The sequence below is a fragment of the Borostomias antarcticus genome, assembly GCF_949987555.1.
Source record: "Borostomias antarcticus genome assembly, chromosome: 9".
NCBI classification, from domain to species: domain Eukaryota; kingdom Metazoa; phylum Chordata; class Actinopteri; order Stomiiformes; family Stomiidae; genus Borostomias; species Borostomias antarcticus.
In genome coordinates this window covers 4,148,231-4,158,543 of record NC_140242.1, presented here as the reverse complement: position 1 = coordinate 4,158,543, position 10,313 = coordinate 4,148,231, and the positions used below count along the sequence as shown (strand labels likewise).

The 10,313-nt window shown below is 47.4% G+C and overlaps 1 protein-coding gene across 2 annotated transcripts in view; it reads right to left on the bottom strand.

Moving 5' to 3' along the window:
- ube2f (ubiquitin-conjugating enzyme E2F (putative)) overlaps positions 1 to 9,770 on the bottom strand; it is a 45,901-nt gene extending 36,131 nt beyond the window's left edge. For both annotated transcript variants that reach the window (XM_084443275.1, XM_084443276.1), the window contains exons 1-4: positions 9,589 to 9,770; positions 7,620 to 7,756; positions 4,768 to 4,797; positions 4,403 to 4,468 (exon numbers count right to left, since the gene is read on the bottom strand). In XM_084443275.1, coding sequence (XP_084299401.1) covers positions 4,403 to 4,468; positions 4,768 to 4,797; positions 7,620 to 7,737 — 214 coding nt within the window. In that variant the 5' untranslated portion in view covers positions 7,738 to 7,756; positions 9,589 to 9,770. The remainder of the gene's footprint in view (positions 1 to 4,402; positions 4,469 to 4,767; positions 4,798 to 7,619; positions 7,757 to 9,588) is intronic.
- Positions 9,771 to 10,313: the final 543 nt, after the last annotated feature.

Here is a 10,313-nt window from a genome sequence, read left to right as displayed (position 1 = left end):
CAGCATCAACATTAATCAACATAGCTAATCTGCCTGCCCAAAATAAAAGCTCTCACTCTTAGATGAGCCAGCCAGCCTCAGCTAGTCTCATTGTTCACCATGAGTAATAACTGATCATAAATGATGAGCTGATAGCTAATGATGGTGTACAGGCTGGTTTGGACCATAGCGCCTTAACACGGTGAGCGTCGGTCAACATTGAGAAGGGATAAAGCAGGCTTCAAAAACAACAGCCAAGAAACTTTTAACCAGTTTTAAAATTGAATGTGTGTCATTACTTTGTTTTGAAACTGCCTCTGCAGGTCTTACATCTTGAATCCTGACATGGTGAATCATCAGGGGACTCAATTTTTAGAACACACAGACATTCTTAAACTGTACAGTATGTGAATTCTAGCCTGGCTCCAGACTTTTGAATCCACCCACTCCCACCCACAGTTGACTGATTGTTGGTCCGGAATTGTGACATGAAACTGAGGTTTCTCCGATTAAAAATGAACAGTCCAATGAGCGCCGCAGGGAACTAACGATTAGCCAATCAGCGCCACGGGCGGAACTAAACCTGTTGTTGCTGTTGTCAAGCGTTGTCAAGCTGTGCGCCGGAACCACAAAAGTGTAATAACAATGGCTGTTCAAGTACCCATTACTTTGAAATCAAAACAGCACTCTGCTTTCAAGGCATTTATTCAAAGGGGAGATGTTTTTTTTGCGTTCTCGTGTCAACTTAAAATATGTTAGATATGTTGATCTCTAGTGAATGGTTAGGGAAAATCAAACATTCCTCATCCACGGAAATCAGTTAGACTGAAGATCTCAACAGGGTGTAATGAGTTGACAATTCTGTCTGATATCTTCTGCTATGTGAACCATTATGATAATGCCGAAATGATAACTGCATGAACATTTTGAACAGATACTGTCAAGCTTGGCAGGGTATTGACTGGAGATGCACAGGTAAACAGAGGTAGGGAAGCTATTAAAACAATAGAACACAAGGCATGTTATTGTTACATCTTTTCTATTCTGTTCAGAGCAGATTAGATTCTTGAGTCTAAGTCTTTGGGTCAACTGCAGATAAACAGCTGTCATCTTAACCTCTATGCAGATCTACCACCCCCCCCCCCCCCCTCCCCCTCTCGGCAGATCCGACCACAACTTGATTCATCTAGTCCCCAGGTACACGCCTGTTGCTAGGCGGCAGACGGCTACCTTCAGGACTGTGGAGGTGTGGATGACCGAAGCTGTGGAGAATCTACAGGACTGTCTCCAGTCCACGGACTGGGAGCTGTTCACAGAGGACAAGGAGGACATGGACGGTCTCTGCTAGTGCACGACACTACATCAGGTTCTGCAAGGAATGTCTCACACCCACCAAAAAAGTGAGCTTCTTCTCCAGCAACAAACCATGGATTAACAAGGACATTACAGCCCTGTAAGCAGAGAAGCTCCCAGCAATGCAGGTAGACCATGACATGGTGGCCTGGATCACGGACTACCTCAACAGCAGGAGCTGATGGTGGACTCCGACCTCCATCACCATCAAGGGGGAAGAAGTTGAGATGGTGGACTACAAATTCCTGAGAGTGCACCTGAACAACAAACTGGACTGGACTGACAACATTGAGGCCCTCTACAGGAAAGGACAGAGCAGACTGTTCTTCCTAAGAGGAGGCTCAGGTCCTTTGATGTGTGTAGCAGGCTGATGCGGATGTTCTTCCAGTCTGTTGTAACCAGCACAATTTTCTTTACCGTTGCCTGCAGTTGAGGAAGGCCAGCTCTGTTGTGGCCCATCCCACCCAGGTGCAATACTGAGCGGTTCACGCGTTCCTTTGTACCAGAAGCCTTGCTGTAATTTTTTTCCCACGGCTGAAAAGCCAAATTTCCCCCTGGATGATCATTAAAGTATCTATCTATCATCTATCTATCAATGAAATCAAATTAAATCAAACTTTGTATAGCGCATTTGGGCCACATGTTGACTGTGGGCTCATTGTGGATTGATAATCTACTGTAATCACCAGCAATACAGTATTGTAGGGAGACATGCTGAAACTTGAAAATGACAGTTTCAGTATTCTAAACAGGTAGTTATACAGATGGTCATCAAATTTGATTCCAAAGGCTGCCCCTGCGTGCTTGGCTGACATCTCAAAGTCGATGGTGACGCCATCTGAAGCTCAAACCAGACAAGACTGAACTGCTGTTCCTCCAGGGGAAGGGCTGCCTGCACTGCCACCTGGCCATCACCATTGACGGTAGTACCGTGGTGACGCCAACTCGGGCTGTGAGGAATCTGGGTTTGACCCTGGACGCCCAATTGTCGCGGCCGGCAAACGCTGCATTGGTTACACGCTCTTGCAGACTCGTGCTCTACCACATCAGGAGGATTCGCTCTTTCCTCACTGACGAAACAGCGCAGGTGCTCATCCAGGCCCTGGTCATCACCCACCTGGACTACTGCAACACCCTCCTTGCTGGCTCCCTGGCATCAGCCATTAAATCCCTTGAACTTGTCCAGAAAGCTGCAGCTCGTCTTGTGTGCAACCACCAAAGTTGTCTCACACAACTTCCCTTCTCCGTTCTCTACACTGGCTCCAGGTAGCAGCTCACATCCAGTTAAAGACTGGTACTGGGCAGTGCAAGGAACAGCTCCTTCCTGCTGGACAAACTCCCCACTGACATTAGAACTGCGGAATCGCTGCCCATTTTTCGCTGCAGGCTGAAAACTGACCTCTTCAGGAAGTACTTCCCTGACCCTTCTTCTCGCACCTATCGTATTTGTATTGGCTCTTAGATGCTTGTTTAAAAATAGATGCACTTATGAGTTCTGGTGACTAGTAGTACACCTGATTACCTACAGTATGTTGAATGCACATATTGTATGTCGCTTTGGATAAAAGCATCTGCTAAATGACTGTAAGGTACTGTAATGTTAATGGAGCCCTGCCCTCGCGGCAGGGTAATGCGCTGCATCTCAAATGAGCCTCTCTCCTGGGAGCATTTTCATCTGAGGGCGTGGGGGAGCAGCAGTTAGATTTTTTGGGCCCCAAATGGTTGAAGTAAATTTCTCTCCGGGTGCAGGACATTCTCTCAACCCGCCTCTCTCTGCAGGCTCTGAATGGAACTATTTATTTATTTATTTATTTAAAGCTACATGAGATAACTCGCCACTTTGGCGGCCCCTCTGGTCGTGATAAAATCGGCACTGTGTTTTAAGAACCACACTTCCCACAATTCCCCACTTGCTCGCTGTAATAATGGGAGAAAAATTATAACAAATGCGTGTGGCACAGACTGGATTGGAAGATTGTAGCTCCTTTCTGGAAGAATGGGTTCAATGCAGGTTAATACCGGTCTTCTTTCTTTTATGTGCATGTAGATTTTGTTTCGCGGGGCAAAGTGTTTGTTGTCTTCCTGATATTGTGACAAGAAGTGACGCAAAACGTGTCACTTCTATTTCAACCACAAGATTTCCCGCCAGTGTACTAGCCAGTACACCGAAATTCTAAAATAATAAATTCACAGGGTCTCATGCAGTCTCATGTCACGAAAATTATTTGTGGGGTCTTGCTAAGGCCAATTCATAAACTAATAGCAAGTAAAGCTATTAAGTGTAGGGGCAGGACACTCACACTCTTTAGGGTGAGTTCAAGGGTGTTCAGGGAGAGTTCAGGGGTGTTCAGGGTGAGTTCAGGTGTATTCAGGGGTGTTCAGGGGTGTTCAGGGGTATTCAGGGGTGTTCAGGGTGAGTTCAGGTGAGTTCAGGGGTGTTCAGGGGTATTCAGGGGTGTTCAGGGTGAGTTCAGGGCAGGGCCGTGCTGGCCATCTGTAGGTTCTGGAGAATCACAGAACGGCTGCCGGCGATAACGGGTGGTTCAGGGTGAGTTCAAGAGTGTTCAGGGAGAGTTCATGGGTGTTCAGGGTGAGTTCAGGGGTGTTCAGGGTGAGTTCAAGGGTGTTCAGGAGTTTTTTGGGGGTGTTCAGGAGTTTTTTGGGGGTGTTCAGGGTGGGTTCAGGGTGAGTTCAGGGGTGTTCATGGTGAGTTCAAGGGTATTCAGGGTGAGTTCAGGGGTGTTCAGGGTGAGTTCATTGGTGTTCAGGGTGAGTTCAGGGGTGTTCAGGGTGAGTTCAGGGGTGTTCAGGGTGAGTTCATTGGTGTTCAGGGTGAGTTCAGGGGTGTTCAGTGTGAGTTAATTGGTGTTCAGGGTGAGTTCAGGGGTGTTCAGGGTGAGTTCAGGGTGAGTTCATTGGTGTTCAGTGTGAGTTCATTGGTGTTCAGGGTGAGTTCATTGGTGTTCAGGGTGAGTTCATTGGTGTTCAGTGTGAGTTCATTGGTGTTCAGGGTGAGTTCATTGGTGTTCAGGGTGAGTTCAGGGGTGTTCAGGGGTGATTTGAGTTTTACCTGGAGACACGGCCAGTTGGAAATGGTGTAGCTTGTCCTCGTCAGGGAAGTTGGCCTTACAGGTGCCTGGGAGAGGAGAGAAAGATCATGTAAAAGCGACAGAGCACTTATGTGGTCCTAAACCCATCATGAGCAGATACTATGTTTTACTGTGGTACTGCTCACAGTCAGAGACAACAGCTCTGAATCTCCCCCTAGTGGTCACACAGGGGGACTGCAGCTGAGACCAGCAGTGCTGCTGTGGGACCACAGCTTAGTGCACAGCAGCAGTGTTAACACCCTGTGACCAGTCAACCGGAGGAACATGCATCCGATTCACCTCACTCAACTATTCTACAGCAACACAACTGGGATAGCATACTCACTGGGGAGGTTTGCTTCAAGTTCTGCAACTTCTGCAAAGAGAGACAGAGAGCGGAGGAGATTAGGGGAGAGAGACAGACAGACAGACAGACAGACAGACAGACAGACAGACAGACAGACAGACAGACAGACAGACAGACAGACAGAGAGAGAGAGAGACAGAGAGCAGAGGAGATTAGGGGAGGGAGACAGACAGACAGACAGACAGACAGACAGACAGACAGACAGACAGACAGACAGACAGACAGACAGACAGACACGACAGAGAGAGAGAGAGAGAGAGAGAGAGAGAGAGAGAGAGAGAGAGAGAGAGAAGAGAGAGAGAGAGAGAGAGAGAGAGAGACAGAGAGGGGAGGAGATTGGGGGAGAGAGACAGAGAGAGAGATAGGTGGAGAAGGGAAAAGCAGGAGTGGAAAAATTCAGCTTAACAAATGAAGGCTGCGTGTGTCTGAGTGAAGCTGTTTGTGAATACAATATAATGAAATCCCATACTTGCTCTCCTGTCATCTCACTCTCTTCTCACACACACACACACACACACCAACCCACCCACACACACGCACCAACACACACACGCCAACACACACACCAACACACACACCAACACACACACACACATACCAATACGCACACACACGCGCCAACACAAATATTCATGAGAAAAAAAATTCCTGCACCAAATTAGTCCCGCACCGGAATTCCGGCACCATGCCGGAGAACTTTAAGCCCTGAATATCATACTGTAATACAGTATATCAAATATTGCAGCTTACCTTTAAAAAATTAACAGACAGTGCAATTACAGGTCACTTAGTCACTATCCTCCTCCTCAATCAGTATGTCAGTATCCTCAGCGTCCTCGTCATCAACATCATCTAGAACAACAAGTTCACTGTTTAGCAGCTCCTCTTCATCTTCCTCATCCTCAGTTGTCTGACCTCTTGGTTCCGCTGACGCAGCAGTGAGAGCCTCCTGTCCAGCGGTGCAGGGCTGGCCCTCCTTGAAGCAGTGGATGTGGTTGTCTTCACTCTCGTCAGTTTTCCCTGACTGTCCACAAACTTTGAAGGACTTTCTGATCAGATCCGCGTCCAGCTTGTCCCAGGCGGCGATCACCCAGTCCACAAGCAGGCGGCGGTTGGGCGCTTTCAAGTTCCCTCCAGCTGTCTACTGCTTGGTATCTGCGTCGCTAGCCATCCACTGATTGTAGGCGTCATGCAGGCTCTGCTTGAAGGGCTTGTTCCACATCACATCGGGGGCTTCGTGCAGCCTCCCGGGCTCACTGCTGTTGTGATGTTGGAGACACTTTTCAGTTCAGCCTTGGTGTGACAGCGGTATGAGTCCCACACCAGGACCCTCGGGGCCAAGTTGAATTTCCCCACCACATTCAGTAGCCAGTGTGTGGTGAGGGTGTCGTTCATCCAGCCATTCACAGAAGTGGAAATCACCGCACGGGTGACTTGTTGCTGCATCGTCTTCACTTCACGTATCGCCCCTTTGAAGACGACGTGCGGCTTGAGTTTGGTGCCGTCAGCCTTGGCGGCCAGACAACAGTGAGATGACTTTTCTCATGTCCTGTGGTTTTGAGAGACGCACTCTGCACCACGTTTATCGATAGTAGAGGGAGTCACCATATCAAACCAAACAGCAGTCTCGTCCATTGCAATGATGTTCTTCTCCAAAATCCCTTTAGAGCTGACAGCGTTGCCAAAGAAATCCACAAATGAAACAAGTTTCTCAGTAAGGAGATCTGGGTCTTTCTGTGCGATGGTGGTGCGACGCCGAAGTGAAAGATCATTGCGTTTCAGAAACCTTTGGAGCCAGCCCCTACTAGCCACAAACTCCTCGACGGCTCCATCAACTACTGAAGCGTAGATCTACTCCTTCGCTTTGTTTTGTATCATATTCGAGACTCGGTTGTGTTTGTCCCGCATTGAGTAGATCCAGTCTGAAAGTTTAGCTTCTAGCCTCAAGCTAACTTTCTTCTGCCCACCACCAGCTTGCCGTGCTCTTTTCTTGTCAGCTAAACGCAGATCATCAACTGCTTTCTCCAGTATCTGATTCTCTTCGGGTCGATGCCAAAGTGCTTTGCAGCTTGCTCTCCCAAATGTTCTGCAGCATACTGCAAAGCTCTCTCTTTGAATTTCACATCAAACTTTCTTCTGGTCGGCGCCATGTTTGTTACCACCTCAAATAACGTGCCTAGCAACCAAAACTACCGTAAAGCCCACACCTTTTTTTCCCCTCACTTTTTGACCCGGCCTGTATAGGGAGCCAGCCTGTATTGGTCCGTGTTGACCGTGCCCCCGTAAGAGATCCGGTCTATAATTGAATTCAGGCCACTATTAAGAGGATTTACGGTATATTCTTTGCTGTCGTTCTGACTGAGCTCACTTCACAATCACGGGAAATCTCCTGACATGACACAAAATGGATATGAAGACAAAATGTTTAAGATACTGAAAACCGGTCTATTAATTATCTTGATTACTAGTGATCCAAACCATGGACAATGCAAGATAGAGGGATGGGCTGCACTTTAAACAAGCTTTCAAACACATTTGGAGAGGATTTTTGTATATTTTTCTTCTCAATTTTTAGCATTTTAGCACTGGTGGTTTTCCTTTGGCTCTGGCTAAAATCTCTGGCTAAAAAATAAAGCCCTGGACAGTGTGCCAGGCTAGTCTGAGCCCGGCTAGTCTGTCTTCATCTAACCTTCTCTAGCTCATTCTTTTACTTTTACTGACCAGTCACCTATTAGCCCAATCAACTCTTTCTCTGGTCTCCTCCTACATTTCACAGGCGTCGGTGGTGTGTGTGTGTGTGTGTGTAGATGGTGTGTGGGTAGAGTGTGTACCCTTGGTGAGCAAGCGGTCCCTGATGGAGACCCTGTGGGAGGAGTCAGAGGAGCCCGCGGGGGAGCGGCCTGTCTTCCCAGCCTCCTCCCTCTTCAGCTTACTGGCCAACGTCAGCATGGCTGCTCTGTACGCTCTCCTGCAACACACACACACACACACACACACACACACACACACACACACACACACACACACACACACACACACACACACACCAAGGCTGTGTTGAAACAGGGCAACATACTGTGTTGAAACATGGCAACATACTGTGTAAATTATTTCCTACTAGACCAACCTAACATGTCCAAATGCCGTATCCTGCAATGCTACAGTGTTCCAAACACAACACAGCCTGAACACAACAACAAAAAGCAGGAGTGCTTGGAGGTTCAGACAGGTGTGATGAAGGTGCTCTTTAGTCAGGAACACAGGAAAGATTTTGCTATTCTGTGCAAAAGCAAACATGTAGCCATAAGCACTTGTGCAGTGCTTTTACCCAAAGAGCTTTACAATGAAGGCCTCTCATTCACCATTCACACACCAATGGCGGCAGCTGCCATGCAAGGTGCTAGCCTGCTCATTTGGAATGTGGGGTTCAGTGTCTCGCTCAAGGACTCTTCGAGATGTCGTCAGGACGAGCCGGGATTCGATCCACCAACCCTACAATCACTGGACAACCCACTCTACCTCCTGAGCAACACCCATCCCATTATCATCATCATGGAATAGCGTGCTTCAATGCTTCAATTCAAGGCCTGCCTCAAGCATTCTGGACTTTAAGGGTGTTTTAAAGGAATTCTGAGCGGCAAGGCTTTCTTTAAGCAATTGAGACTCATTATAGTCAGTCTAACTAGGAGTGAATAATAAAGCTGTCACTGATTAGGTGTTCTTATTACAATTACTGCTGCAGAGAGAGAGAGAGAAAGAGAGAGAGAGAGAGTTCCTAGCTAGGAACTAGGAACAGGTGAACTAGGCTGAGTAGAAGCTATATGAACAGGTGAACTAGGCCATGCGAGTCAGTCAGCTCTGTTACAGGTTGATGACATGTAAACCAGCTAACTGCCGGCTCTAGTATGATGTGAGAGCTAGCTAGCTAGCTACGCCATTTGGGCCCATCTTGGGGGTGTTTTAATGCAGAGAATCACCGTGAGAGAGGATGAGTGTCAGATATCACCTCAGTCACCCCAGCCCCCTCCCTCCTCCAGTGCGTACCCGGTTCAGCTGTCACGGCCTGCCTGTCTGCCTGTCTGCCTGTCTGCCTGCCACCGGCCGGAGGGCTGGCAGACACACAGGCCTTTTCCACCAAGAGGGAACCGGTTCGGTGCCGGTTCGCGAACCTAATTTCGAATGGTTCCCGAGGATTTCGACCAAAAAGAAATGAGTTCGGGAACCTGAAAGCTGGTTCCGAACCGGCACAACAAAATAGTAGGTTTTTCAGTGCGAACCGTGACGACATCATGGGCGTGGGCTGGCGGACAACGGTTCGGCTCAAACCTGGTGGAAACACGGGCCCGTTCTCTGGACAGAACCAAGGTTCCAGGAACTTTGAAACGAACCGGTTCACGAACCAGAGCTCTTTTGGTGGAAAAGGGCACAGTGAGCGGTGCGGTGCAGAACATGCAAGCCAATGATCACGGGCCATCAAAGTTTCAATTCCAAGGCAAGCTGAATGTATCAGCTTCTGAAATGGCTAGCTAACGTTATCCTAAACGTTGCAAACTTAACTAGTTAGCAGTCAGGGAGGTATAAGAAGAAGATATCTATAGATATATAGTCTAGCTAGACTGATCAACATGGAAAAACCGGGTCTGCGCCGTCGTTGTAAGTATGGTAATTTCATACGAAAACATGCTACCTAACAGATTAGCGTATTATAATATCCGTCTTATAATAGCTGCTGAGTACGTTGAGGTTAACCACTACCGATCTGCTCGAAGCTAGTGGCGAGTCTAGCTAGTGAGCCTTTACCTGCTGTCTCAGAGAAAGCGCTCCGTCTCACACCATCATCAACAGCGCTCGGACGCAAGGCTCTGGCTGCAACTGCAGCTTCAAATCAAAAAAGTTCAGACGGCAAACAGCCTCGCTAATAAACTGTAAGAATTGTTAATATTGAATTGTAAACAAGCTGACAGTCAGCTGTCAACGCTCGCTCGGTGTTGAAGGAAGTGCAGTGATTGTGCCGTTCGTTGTTTTCGTCCGGCTAGACTTGCCGAATAGAAACTACAGTTCCGTACTAATAGGCATACAGTATTTGTGAGTGTTTTGTGCAATTCAGACTACATTATTTATAATAGTTGAATTTCAGAGACATTAAACAAAGTATAAACCTGTCTATTCCCTAATATATTTACGGATATAAATGTATGGATGTCGCATCATTTCCTCCAGCTAAACCAGGACAAAACAGAGGTACTGATCATTGGTGAAAAAGCTGAAAGAGAGAAACTATATCTGCACATTTAAAAACTCTGGCAATTGACACCAAATTCCAGTCTAAAAACCTAGCCCAGCTGGCACACGACCGACCTTCAACTTTGAAATATAGTTGGATTAATGTCAGTTGCCGTTTCAACCTTGAAACAATATTGATGGTTGAAAAAGGTTGATAAAATACTTATAAATCAATGTTGAAAGTCTGTTGAAGATCTGTACGTTGATGTACAACAACGTCAACATGATGTCTTCAACCTGCC